General features: G+C 34.3%; 1 protein-coding gene across 1 annotated transcript in view; it reads left to right on the top strand.

Moving 5' to 3' along the window:
- LOC149808240 (lysosomal-trafficking regulator-like) overlaps positions 1-13,447 on the top strand; it is a 250,120-nt gene that overhangs the window by 40,866 nt on the left and 195,807 nt on the right. The window contains exon 5 of the mRNA XM_089975328.1: positions 2,016-2,183. Coding sequence (XP_089831454.1) covers positions 2,016-2,183 — 168 coding nt within the window. The remainder of the gene's footprint in view (positions 1-2,015; positions 2,184-13,447) is intronic.

Below are 13,447 nucleotides of genomic sequence, written 5' to 3'. Positions count from 1 at the left end.
TGCATGCTTAGAGAGACCCAGAAAAGGGAAATTTTACCAACTATGCATGCTTATAGAGACCCATTTACTACTCATTTAATTTGCATTCCATTCATATTTGCATATCAGATATCATCTGATCATTTTTCATTTAGTGTCTTCAATGGATTCTGATTTTGCATTTGTCATTTTCATTCATTTTTCCTTTTAGTTTTGATTGATTGGAATCAAATGGAAATGCATTTAGCAAAGTTCAGTTTGATTGAGAGGTCTATTGGTTTTATATCTTGTCATTTTTAAAAGTGTTTCAGTGAAATATTTAATCTTGCGAAATGCAAAAGACAGCATGAAATTTACTGTCAGTTACAAAAACTACTATAATACAATAAAAAAATTTAGTTGTAGAATAATGAATCTGATAGAGGCTTTGTGTGAAAGCACTTTTGAGCATGTCATTTCAGTGGTGGCTCAAACAAAATTGATTTTAATCCCAGTCATAAAATTCTCCTTTCTGCAGTGGTTCAGTTTCTCATAATGACCATGCATTCATTGTTAAGAACAGGCTCCAACACATGGGGTTGGGTTCTTCTCTTGAGACTACTTTCTTCTTTGGAGTCTTCTTCCCCCAGGGGCATCTGTAGGACCCCTTCAGGGCAGTCAGAATTCAGATGGTACCTGAAGCATGTTGAGCCAATCAGAGGAAGGTGATCTTGCTTGCTTTTACTGTTTGTTGAAGGAAGGGATGATATTTTCACTCAGCCTGTCTTCTGCCCACTGGATTATCCACTAACCCAACAAGGAATTAACCCAGGATTAGCTCTTAGTGTTAGGGCAGTTGCAATTATCTAGAGCAGCTGTTCCCTGACTGACGTGCTGTAACATGGAGTTCAGAAATGATGTTTTCCTGCTTTTGCTTCAGAGACATTCATTCCAAAGGCATTGGTTTGACCCAGTGGGATTTGTATCTGCAGCACAACAGGCTACCTTCCCAGTATGCTCAGCAGCTTTGTAACAACATGGGTTGGATTTGCTGGAACATTGCTAATCCTAGCCTGTAACTCACACAAGCCTCAAAATGGCTTCACATACATTACCACTTCGGTGGCCTAGTAGTTAGAGTGTCTGCCTCAAATGTACTCACTGTTACGGATCACTGCCATCTCACCTCTGTCTGCATGGGTTTGAGTCTCAGGCTTGGCCAAAATTGGGTACCTGAGAAAGCTTGCCATTAGCTTCTTGTGGGTTGGTGGTTTTCTCCAGGGTTTTCCTGGGTTTTTCCTCCACCATTTATACTGGCCGCCATGTATAGCCTATCTTGTGCTGAAAAATGGTGTTAAACCCTGCAACAACAACAATTACTACTACTTGACAAAAACAAATTTTGGAGTAAAATATATTTCATAAGAAATTCTTTCCTAGTTTTTATGTGGGCACTATGCAAAGTCCTCCTTACAGTTACATCCTGGCACTTGATAAACATATGATTGATGGGCTTTGGTACCAGTCCTTGTATACAAGGGGAGACAACTGATGATTGATGGAATTTGATACTAATCCCTGAATACAAGGGACAACCACTGACCACTGATGATTGATGGGATTTGGTACTAATCCCTGTGTACAAGGGACAACCACTGACCACTGATGATTGAAAGGATTTGGTTCTAATCCCTGAATACAAGGGACAACCACTGATGATTGATGGGATTTGTTACCAATCCCTTTATACAAGTGGAATCTATGTGCATTTGACTTGTGTCTTTGCAGACAGATGACGTTTTAGTTCTTTTGTTGCCAAAACTAACAAAGACATGTTAAACATTGTTTTATCCAGAGAGGGCAGAATTTTAAAGATATTGGATGTACATCTAGGTAGGTATTATTGAAGAAGCATTTTACGTCAAAAATTTGTATTTAAAAAAAAAACAGCAGTAAAATAAGTTTATTGTAGTCCAATATTTTGATGTATTTTGCTTTTATTGAACAGCATTATAGAGTTAGTTCCAAGAAATTTGACTAGCTTTTGACTATTTCAGAATAATATGAAGCCAGGGTTGTGGAAAAAGATTGTTGAATGTTTTGATATGAGTTCCAAACTTGAGCCCATGAAGCTGAAGGTCATTTTTGATGCCCTGTTAAGTGCAGCCATGCCTCACTACTCATCGGTGTTGGAGTATTCTTACAACAGGAACATATCTCTTGTGGTGAGTTAACCATACATTTGCAGCTTGTGAAGATATTTAATATAGTTTGTTTGTTTGTTATTGTAGTAATATGAACTATGATTGATGATGTTTTTATAACTTTATAGTAATGACGTTGTCCATCCACCTGTTTCTTTGAATAATTGGTTTTTCAAAAGATAACCTTAGCTACTTGGAACTCTAGGATTTTGGTATGCAGCATAAAGATAATGAGATGTGAAAATAATTCATTGTCCAACTTCATTTGGAGAATGTCATTTTGAAGAGATATGGCCTCTGATTACATATTAATTTTCTTTCTGTTTATCAAAATTCACAAAGACTTGAACATACATTTGGTATGTATGTGTGAATTGATAAGCCCTCGAATGAGTTCATTTTTCCAGAATTCCAGCCCTCATTACCCCCCCTCCAGCCACCCTCATGGGCTCAGAGTTCATTTTCCAGCATTCCAACCCTTACTACACCAACCCCAGCCATCTCTATGGTGTTAGATACACAGATTAGGACTGATTTGGCCTTCTGTAAGTTATAAGAAGCAACAAAAATAAAGGTAGGAGCCAGGGTGGTGCATTGTTTAATGACTGAATCGGTGCAAGTTTGAATCTTACCATTTGATTAGCCAGGACTGGCTACAGTGGTGTGTCCTTTGGGCAAGGAACATTACTGTAATTGCCTTGGCGCTAAATTACATAATGGTTGTGTTGTATTGTAAAGTGACAATTCTCAAAACTAATTCAGATCCCTGGCATCAATTATAAGACTGCGAATTCCCAGAAAGCCAACAAGTATTTTTTTTATAGTTATTTAGGATTTCCTTAAAACCTCTAGACTAATGGCTTGCTTTCATCACAAATTCCCAAAGGGACTTCACATACTCCCTGATTATCACTTAAAATTTGTGGGGTGCCAATTTATAGTTTATATGGGTAAGTCAGACCACAGTTTAAAAGCAACAATGAAATATACACCAATCCTTTATTGAAAGCTCTCTTCCCCAGTAATCAATGGTAAAGCATCCTTTGTATGCTTGTTTTAATACCACCAATACTGATGGAAATTTATATGCTTTATTCACATGCAAAATTTTTTACACTTCTAAAACCATCTTAATGTAATGGCTTTGTCTCATGCTTTTATATTAACAAATTACTTACAGTTTTTGTCCGTCACAGAGAAAATATCTTATCCATTTATAATAATTAATACTTAGTTACATTTTGTACAGTCCAGTGAAGTTATAATTGTAATTAATTTTTTTAAAAATTCTGTGTCAATCAGAGTTTGCTTTCACTCAGGCACACCTTCTCTTGTTTTTAATTAGTCTTTATTAATCTATGTATGTATCCAACCTAATGTATGTACCACAAAATAATGTTATGTACCATAACGTTATATATGTATCATAACCTAATGTATGTATCACAGCTTAATATATGTACGTGTATTATCAAATAAAAGATATGGAAGAACTCTCATCTGTTTGGGGTTCTTGCAACATCTTCCCAACTCAGAGATATGACTTTGTTCTTTTTACAGATATCTTGTATTATCATCTGTTTAATAGCTTCAATAAAAATAATAATAATAATAATAATAATAATAATAATAATAATAATAATTGTGGTCTTTATTTCATTTTGGGTGCTAGTAAGAAAATGTATTTAGCACAGTGCAACTCTTCCTTTTCAGTTATATGTACAATTTCAGCTTTAGAGTTTCATTGGAGGTACTCACGATCAACTTTGTAACTGTAGAAGGTGGGCAGGTGGATGGAGTGGATAATAAACAAAAGAAAAAAGTATACAATTCAATCCTGTACTTTTGTTAAATTGTTCAGAACTTTCATTTTCAGCAGTTGTTGTTTTTAGAGACTCTGAACTTTATCAATTAACATTTTATGATGAAATTTTCCATTGAAACATATTATTTAGATAATGATTACTCCAGTTACTCCGATTAACTAGTCTTGTTACCAGTTCTAGCTTCTGGATGCTTTACTTAATGAAACTTGATCAGTGAATATGTTTGAGCAATAATTCAGACTGGTGATGATTGGTATCCAGTGAAATCTGGAAATGTCATTGATTTGATTCATCACTTCGTACACAGATTTTGACCCAACATGATTAACGGGGCTTATATTGGGTCTCAGATTAAACATTTTAAATATTGTTTGAAGATCAGGCCAAGATGGGTTAGTTGATTTTAGTTGTGTCCACTTTGGCTTCTTGTTCAGTCATGCTGCTGTTTTGCTATATAATTATGGTTAGATTTTACACATTTTCAGGCATGAAATATAAGACTTTTAAAATGATCAAAAGAAAAAATCAGATTAAACAGTCGACAGATATTGGTCATGTCTGTTCCTACAAAAAAAAGAATTCCCCCCCAAGTTAATTAATTTTCATGTGTCATTTAGCAGGTAGGATAAAATTATTTCCTTTAATATTAACAGGGTTAGTCAGTCATTTGTTACATGTAATAGTAGATAATATTTGTACTTTACACTAATTAGGTCAATCTTTTGTGATAAATTATTTTGTAGTAATTAGGTCTGTTTTTTGTGATAAATTACTTTGCAGTAATATAGTGTATCTTCTTCGTGATGAATTACTTTGCAATAATTTGGTCAATCTTGTTTGTGATAAATTCCTCACCTGTTATAACAGATAGGATTTAGTACCTTCAGACATGAAACTGTAATTAATTAATTAGTAGCTTAAGGATTGAAAAAACAATGCCATTCAGGATTGAGTAATTTAGAACTGGAATCGATGTTCTCATTTTGATCTTACGGTTGAAATTGGTTTCTTTCAAAAAGTAACTTGCACATAAAATCTTCACGCATGAATATTCATTACCAACAATCTTCAGTTATGAATATTGATGCCAGCAATATTATGACTTAACAATTTGTCTAAACAGCTGTTTACATTTGCGCTCTCTTTCCATATGTTCATGACAAAGTGCAAAAAAGTCCAAGCCCATTTGCTGTGATCTTATTAGAACAATTATAAAGTTGCAATCACTGAAAAAAAGTTTCTAAAAAATGCGCTTAAATTGAAATTTCATTTATTTTAAATTTACTCTCAGGACCTTTCTCTAGGATTAAACTTGGGTCCACTACGCTGAATAAGCCGAAGTGCCAGCCCATTGGTTATGCATGAGTCTGGCATTGTTTTCTGTTTTAAAGTACATATTTGGTGGGTAAATATGTGTAGTATTCAAGGTTTCCGAGTAAGCAAACAGTTGGTTGTATACATATGTGCATATCATAGTAACGAAATGCAGTTTGAATGTCATAAACAGCAGAATAATCTGTAGATTATTCTCTTCTCCCTTTTTATGAAATTTTCACTAAATGGCATCAGCTTAGATTAATTCTGGTACAACACTAACACAGTTGTGGATGGATGGAGATTGAATTTGTAATCAGAAAAACAACCTGATATTACTTATGGGGTTACAGCGACATTCAGATTGTATTCAGTCCGATTGTTGTTTGCTGTTCACTTTACTAGTTCATTAAGCATTTGACTTGTTGCTATCAAGAAACTGAAACAGACTCTGAGACATATATAGGTGCTTGAGTAGTATTTTTGGCAAACTGTTTTACTTGGATTGTCTTTGTTTCTTGTATGTTTATATCAGAGAGAGACTATTGGGAATCTTTTAAAGCAAGCACCTTCTTAGTTTAAACCATATTTTTTAGAGAAACTATGTGAAATGATTTTTGGGGGATTCAGTGAAAGCATAAACTTTTAACACTGTCCTCCCACCAACAGCAACTAAAAATATAACATCAATGATCTGGATGCTGATACAAATGGCACCTTCTTGTTAAGCCAGTTCCTACAAACTGTTCAAAACAAAGACATTTAAGTGTGCAACTGAAAAGAAATCTTTACCTTGTCAGTGATGTTACTCTTTGATTGGTTTGTTAGAGTTAACATCAGTACTTTTGGCTTTTTATATTTTCTATATTGATGAAGTCAAGTTATTGCCTGAGATAATAGATGTCTGAATTTCTGTGGTGGAAATGAATCCATCCAGACTTGTGTATCATGGACCTAGTAATGTGGTTGTCATGGATGTCCACATCGTGGCTTATAGTGGATGTTTAAATCTGGGAGATCGCAGCAGTATAATTAGGTAATAACGGACATACACTATATTGTGTGGAACTTGCCTGTTGGCTGAATGTTATTTTTAAGCTGTACGCATCACTTTCTAATATTCAAAGACTTGCTGACCAAATGCTTTTTAATATTCAAAGACTTGCTGACCAAATGCTTTTAAATATTCAAATACTTGCCTACCAAATTGCATGAAGATAAAAATTGTATATAGAGAGGAAAGATACTGTATGTACTTACTTATAAGTTCAGTCCAACTGCAAATTCACAGACCTAGAGCTGTTGTCGCATAATGCGCTAGCAGATCTGAGTCTATATAGAGAGGAAAGATACTGTATGTACTTACTTATAAGTTCAATCCAACTGCAAAGTGCACAGACCCAGATCTGTTGTCACATAATGCGCTAGCAGATCTGGGTCTATGCAGTTTGTTAGGAGTAATCAGCAGAATAGACAACATATATCCTGGTCTGCATGCATGTTATGCTATGGCAGATCAGGATCTTTGTTGTTTGCAATTTGACTCAACTTATAAGCTAGTATATATGATAAATTTCAAACAGGAGTATAATTATAGGCTTCAATAAAGTATACAAGTTGAATGGTATAGCAGCTTTAATAACTTGTGAGAAAAAGAGAGAGATCAAACAAAAAATGAAATGAAAGAAAAAATAAAATGAATGTAAAAACATGAAAAGTATTAATGGGTTGATACAAAGGAATATGTTGAGTCTGAAGCATGATTGTAGGTTGATAAAATTCAGTTTATAAAATAAGACAAGAAACACACAGTCTTTATTGTTGTATTCTGCCAGCTTCTTTATTGTCTTTTGCTTAAAATTGTAAAATTACATGCATACCGGTAGTGACATAGAGAAACTGATATCTAAGATAAAGCCTGTAGTTGAGCCTCTGTATTAGACTTGTGCATATGTGTGTGTATGCCACACACTTTCCCAAGATCTGAGGGACCAGAGTGCTAGCCAGCCATGTGTTTAGATTCAGGATAGGCCTATAATAAGGCTCAACAAGGCCCATGCTGTTGATTCCTTTGTAAACAGCTCAAACAATTCCTGACAGCTAGTGATTTGGGCAGTGGGTAAGTTTAATGTTTCTCAAATTTAAGGGTGAAATTAATGAAGAAAGCTTAATTAGTTAATTATTTTCAGTTGTAGTGACACTAAAATACTAATCTAGATATGACTCCATTGGTAGCGTGTTCTTCCAGTTCTCATGACACTTACCACAATGCCGTGTTTCCAGATGTCAAGCAGATATTTTATTATCAGTTGAGTGTCTGGTGTTCCACTAACTCTTTACATTTTTATCCAATTATCCACTTTACTAAGGACTTATTTTACACGATAAGCAAGAATTGAAACATAATTGGCAATAGAGTAGAAGAAATAATTTCACATTGTCTAGAAGGTGTAAATTATATTAAATTGATTTATTATAAGAAACACATGATCTCTTATCTGTATCAAAATGATAATAAAAATGATGACTGTGTTTTGAAATACAACTGAAATACCCACTGTTGTGCAAATTTAGTTGTGAAATGACTTTCTGCAGTGTGTATTATTGTTTTTGATGTAAGGTAAAGAGTCTCCAATTGTAGTGGGGGGGGGACATTTTGGATTTATAGGCTGTAAATCCAAATTATTTCTTGTTTGTTATGAACCTTTTCTTGATAAATTCCAGCATGCAGATATTGTCAATATCTTCATTTTGATTATTGCAGCACTAAATTATTGTTCTACTTTCAGTCTGTTCAACTTATTTATTTTGCTTACAGAGAGGTATCAAAATTTCTTGCAAGTCTTTTGAGCTCATGTATTACAGCATTAAGCCCATTATGTAACATGCTTGAATTTTAATTGAAATAATTTGAAACGTTTGTTCTATACCACAAATGCTGTTAAAACAGCATAGTTCGTACAGGTAAAGGTATGAAATGAACAATTACCGTGGTTGGATTTACAGCAATGTTTCTTTAGCGTGTCAACTTGAAGGGCTTATGCAGTAAAATCAATGAGGATGCCATAAAACCCTTAATGGCTGCAATAAAATCCATGATGGAGTTCCACTAAAATTAAGTGAGATTTAGTGACCATTCACCTTTCATAGTGGACACTTAAACCCCTGTTCCTGTTACCTTGTCCATGGTATTAAGTGGGCAGTCCAGAATCCACAATGCATAAATTGTCCATTTAAAAGAAAATTAATAAAAATAAATCACTGAAAGAACACATGACCAGCATTAATAAAATTTTGATTGCTTGATAAATGACGAAATTGGAAATGCATGCAGAGCAAATGTGTAGAATAGAAGAAATAATTTTACACTGTCAGGAGGTTAGAAGGTCTAAATGATATTTAATTGATTCATTATAAGAAACACAAAATCTCTTATCTGTATCAAAATGATAATAAAAATGATGACGATGTTTTGAAATCCAACTGAAATACCCACTGTTGTGCAAATTTAGTTGTGGAATGACTTTCTGCAATGTGTATTATTGTTTTTGATTAAGATAAAGAGTCTCCAATTTGTGTGGGGGGGAGACATTTTGGATTCAGATCTTTGAACAATGTTTAAACCTATCAAAAAGTAAATTACCTCTTTTCATATTCCCTTTCCAAAAATGAAAAGCCTTGCAAAATCTTTTATTTGACAACCCATGATATTTCAGATGATACAGAAACATGCTGAGCTTATACAATGTGGGGAGCACATTCTGTGCTCTTGACTGCCTTGTGATATTGGTATAAAGGGCCAAGAAAAGACAGAGCAGCCAAATGTGCCCAGCAACCACACTTTTCCAAACAGAAGATTATATTTACTGACTTCTTATATTGCATAAATAAGTCTGTTTATCATACTTGGAAAACTGGGTGGAATGAAAACTGTACATATAAACTTAAAAATGTCAAACCACTATTAGAGAGTGGCACCCCTTTCATAGAACAAATTGCAGAAACAATATGGTATTGTGTCAGTTGCATATTGGACACATTAATACCTGATTCATTTATCCTCCAGAATGGTGAACCTCAACCAAAGTGCATACCAGACCATTTTTCATCAACTGTATAACAAATTCTTGTCAAGTGTGTTAACTTTCACCCTCTGAGACAGAAGTATTTTTTATTTGAACAATATGAGGAAACATAGACAATTTACCACCTGAGAAGATCTTGAACTTTTTGAGGGAATGTTGTTTATCCAAGACATTTTAAATATGTTTTAGGAATTTTACATGTGTTTTTTTGTTTGTTTTATATACATTTTACAGAATGTTAACATTTCTACAGTTCATGATTGAACTTGCTGTACTTCATGTTTACATTTATTTGGAAGGATTTATCTTCCTAAATTTGTGTGCAGTTCATTTTTACATTTTTCATACTTTACTGTATTTGGCATCATATAGCCACTATTGTGCAGAGCTGCCATAAAACACTATGACCTGTCTTGAAAGACCACTGTTATGTGAGACCACCTATCATGAGAGACCTCATTCTCAATGCACAGATTTATTGATTATATAGTTGTATGACCTGTATAGGAGACCACCTGTCTTGAGAGACTATAACTTTTTGGCAGAAGGGGTGGTCTTTCATGACAGGTTCTACTGTACTACATACAAACATGCATACATTACCACTACATAAAGGTAGGCATTTACTTACTAACAATCCTTCTGCTTGATGAAGGTAATGTGTTAGGGTTTTATTTACCTTTTGGTTACTATTACTTAAATGATGCCATGAGTCAGGCTTGTGTCTTTGCTGTAAGGAAAGTTAGATAACCTTCACATTTGATAAAGATGTTTTGCAATTTTAATTACTTTCAGTATTGTTAAATACACTTATGATGTTAACAAAAGTCTTTAGTTTGACAATGGAGTTTAGGTAAATGATACTGGACTGTTACAGTCCTGGGTAAAACCTTTTCTTGTACACCTATTTCAAAATAAATGACTACAAACAGTGCCAAGTTATAACTGACATGACCAGGAGAGCATTACAGTGGCTGTAGTTATCTCCCCTGAGTATGCATGGAATTGGTGACAGCGGATTAATTGATGAAAAATAAGTGCCTTCACTTAATGGCACCAAAATTTTTCTATATTGCCATTTTTATGTTTTAATACATTGCATCTTTGATCTTTTTAACCTTTGTGAGGGTTTCCTACTTAGAATGTGGTTATGTGCAGACAAATCTATGTTCCCTACAACTCTGATAGGAAGTTTCAACAGTAGATGCAGTCTGCCTTTCTAGAATGATTGTTATAACAAAAGGCATCTGCAGAAAGCTTTTTACTTTGGAGAAAATTATGACCACATATATTGTGCAAAATGTTAATTGGAAAGATGAGTGGAGTAGGAGGTTGTAGCTATTGATTGGGGGTTATTGATGTGATAGTCTCAATGTTGTTGAGGCTTATTTTATTGCTGTTATGTATTGATCTTTCCATTTACTTGTTAAGGATGGTTATATGGGGTAAGTTGCATATCTCTCTCTGTCTCTCTCAAATCCAGTGCAAGTAGTTTTCTTCTGTGTTACAAAACTCCATGTACAGGTTTTGTCATGGCTACATTTCTATAAAAAAAAATTGTACAGAGTACATGTGTATAGAAAATTTGTGGACACATTTTGGACCTGATATGGATTATTAGACTTTAACTGTCGTGAGCATCAAATTGGTCAGTAAACTCCTTATAATCTGACCTGTGTATGCAGCCAGTGTACTTTATGAAAATTAAGCTGCTCTTCGATGCAAATGTGATAACAGTCTCACAGGTTCCAATTTCTCTCCATTAAGGGCATACAATTGATTTTTGGGATAAGTCTGTACACACTTTCAGGAAAGAAAAAACAATATTATGTCAGCTGTATTGGTGCTTCCATTTCCTGAACTGACTCAGGAACTTTAACCAGCCTTGTCAATTTGGCTTGGTATTAAATGGCTGGGAAACTATTTGTTTAATAGACTCATGCATTTAATTACCAGTTTGTGAATACTTCAAAGTATCCAGTGTCAAGACGTATGAAGTTTTGTTGCAAATTTTGCATCCTGTATGTAATATATTCATTCCAAATGGAAAAGGACTGCCTTACATCCATGTGATACCAAAACATTGGGATTAAGTTGCTACAATATGGCAAGTTGCCCAAGTTAGCCATTGCTTTGTCTTCAGATTGCAGATTCTAAAGCGTATAGACTGCATTGACATTGTACATTTTTGAGAATCAATTTGACTATTAAGCTTCTCATAAAATGTTACTTTTTGGATATGATTGAAGAAAATAAAGAATATTTTCTTGGTATGACAACCTTTTTAAAGGAATTAACCAACAATAACCATGTGCAAAGACTCAAGTTTTAATTATTTTCCTAACTTTAATAATATTCTTGCTTGAATTGTTTATGGGTGGGAATTCATAAATCTATTTGCTGATTTTATGTTTTTGTTACAGGTTCTTCTGTAATCTACACATTTCATACAAAATACATGTGTAAATAGGAATTAATTAATATGAAGAAAATAAATTTATATTAAAAGAAGACTTGGTTGACCTGTATGATACCTGATTTGTGGACTGTTGTTATTATTGTTATTAAATCTTCATTCTTTTACCTGACCAAGATAAAATTATCAGGTGGTTAGAAATCAAGTAACGTTACATGTGTGACAAATAATATACAGGTGAACCAAAAGGGAAATAAAGAAACACCTCAGGGATATCTTCAAAAAGGACACCCTGTTTTCAAAACTGATATAACTGAATATTAGATAATAGAAGTTATTTCATTTCATCGAACTCAGATTTTCAGTAGCAAGATCGAGCTTGTATAAATAGAGGATATTTTTGGGATACACCAATAACACACTGCAGTTTGGATAGGGATCAACATCTGTCTTTAGCTGGGAGTCATTATATTTTAATTGAATGAAGTTTTACCTGAGCACTTTAATTACTTATATCAGTGTTGTTGTTTTCTTCTTGTTCTTTTTTTGTAACTGTGATGATTGCAGGAAAAATTAATCAAATAAGAATAGAAACAAAATGGCTAAGGGCAAGCTGATTTCAGGGTGCAACAGCTTGCGGGTGCAAAGTGGAATTTAAGGGCAAAATTACCTTGAACCCAAGACCTTTGTGAAGAATATGGATTCATCTTGTATTTATCTTTTGCTCCTGTTGGAAAATTGGTACCCAGATGTTTTCAGGACCAAACATTTTAAATTGCTTGTACTGAGGTAAAGAAGAAACCTGCTGATTTTGGGTTTAAAAAAAATCAAAGGTCAAAGTCACTGTGAATAAAAGATTAAAAATGGTTTTTGAATGATATCGTTAAGTCTATACCACTTACTTTGAGCAAAATTTGTGGAGTTCTTGCATGTAGGTAAGATGGGAGCCTGCAGAATTATTTTGCTTTTAGAGTAAGTTCCTTAATCAAACTTGCTGGTTGACTTCCTCTTGGATTACCAAAGAAACCTTTAGATTCTAGTGTCTAAAGGTTAGAGGGCATGGTCTTGGTAAGTCGGTTAAGAAAATAATGGTTTCTGTAAATTTAGTTTAGACTGCATATCTTGATAAAAGGTTGATGTCACAAAAACCAATTGGGTTCGAGTCTCGGATTCGGCTAATGTGGGTATGTGAGAAAGCTTGCCAGTAGCTTTTCGAGGGTCGGTGGTTCTTTCCGGGGTTTTCCCGGGTTCTTCCTCCACCATTAATACTGGCCGCCATGTATAGCCTATCGTGTGCTGAAAAATGGCATTAAACCCTACAACAACAACAACAACAAAAAAACTAATTGGTTAGTATTCTCTCAAGGCAACTGTGCCCAACTATGGTCGACATAGAGGAATATGAAGAATCGGGCAGGCATCTACATGTAATTTGCCGTCCATGGCATTCTTGCTTGATCTTTGGGATAATGATGAATTATCTTACTTTGGCAAACAGGCATAGCTTAAACCTTCCGTTGGAAAATGTTCCAGATTAGTTTGAAGAATTAGCTAATTGTTGGAAATTCATCGATATCCTCATTTTTAAAAATCTGTTTACATTTTTCTGATTACTGTATATACTGACTTAAGAGTCGAGGCAAA

The sequence above is a fragment of the Sinohyriopsis cumingii genome, chromosome 1, assembly GCF_028554795.1.
Source record: "Sinohyriopsis cumingii isolate HCF-2022 chromosome 1, ASM2855479v2, whole genome shotgun sequence".
In the NCBI taxonomy this organism is placed as follows: domain Eukaryota; kingdom Metazoa; phylum Mollusca; class Bivalvia; order Unionida; family Unionidae; genus Sinohyriopsis; species Sinohyriopsis cumingii.
The sequence above is the reverse complement of the archived record's forward strand: the minus strand, read 5'-3'. Positions and strand labels throughout refer to the sequence as shown.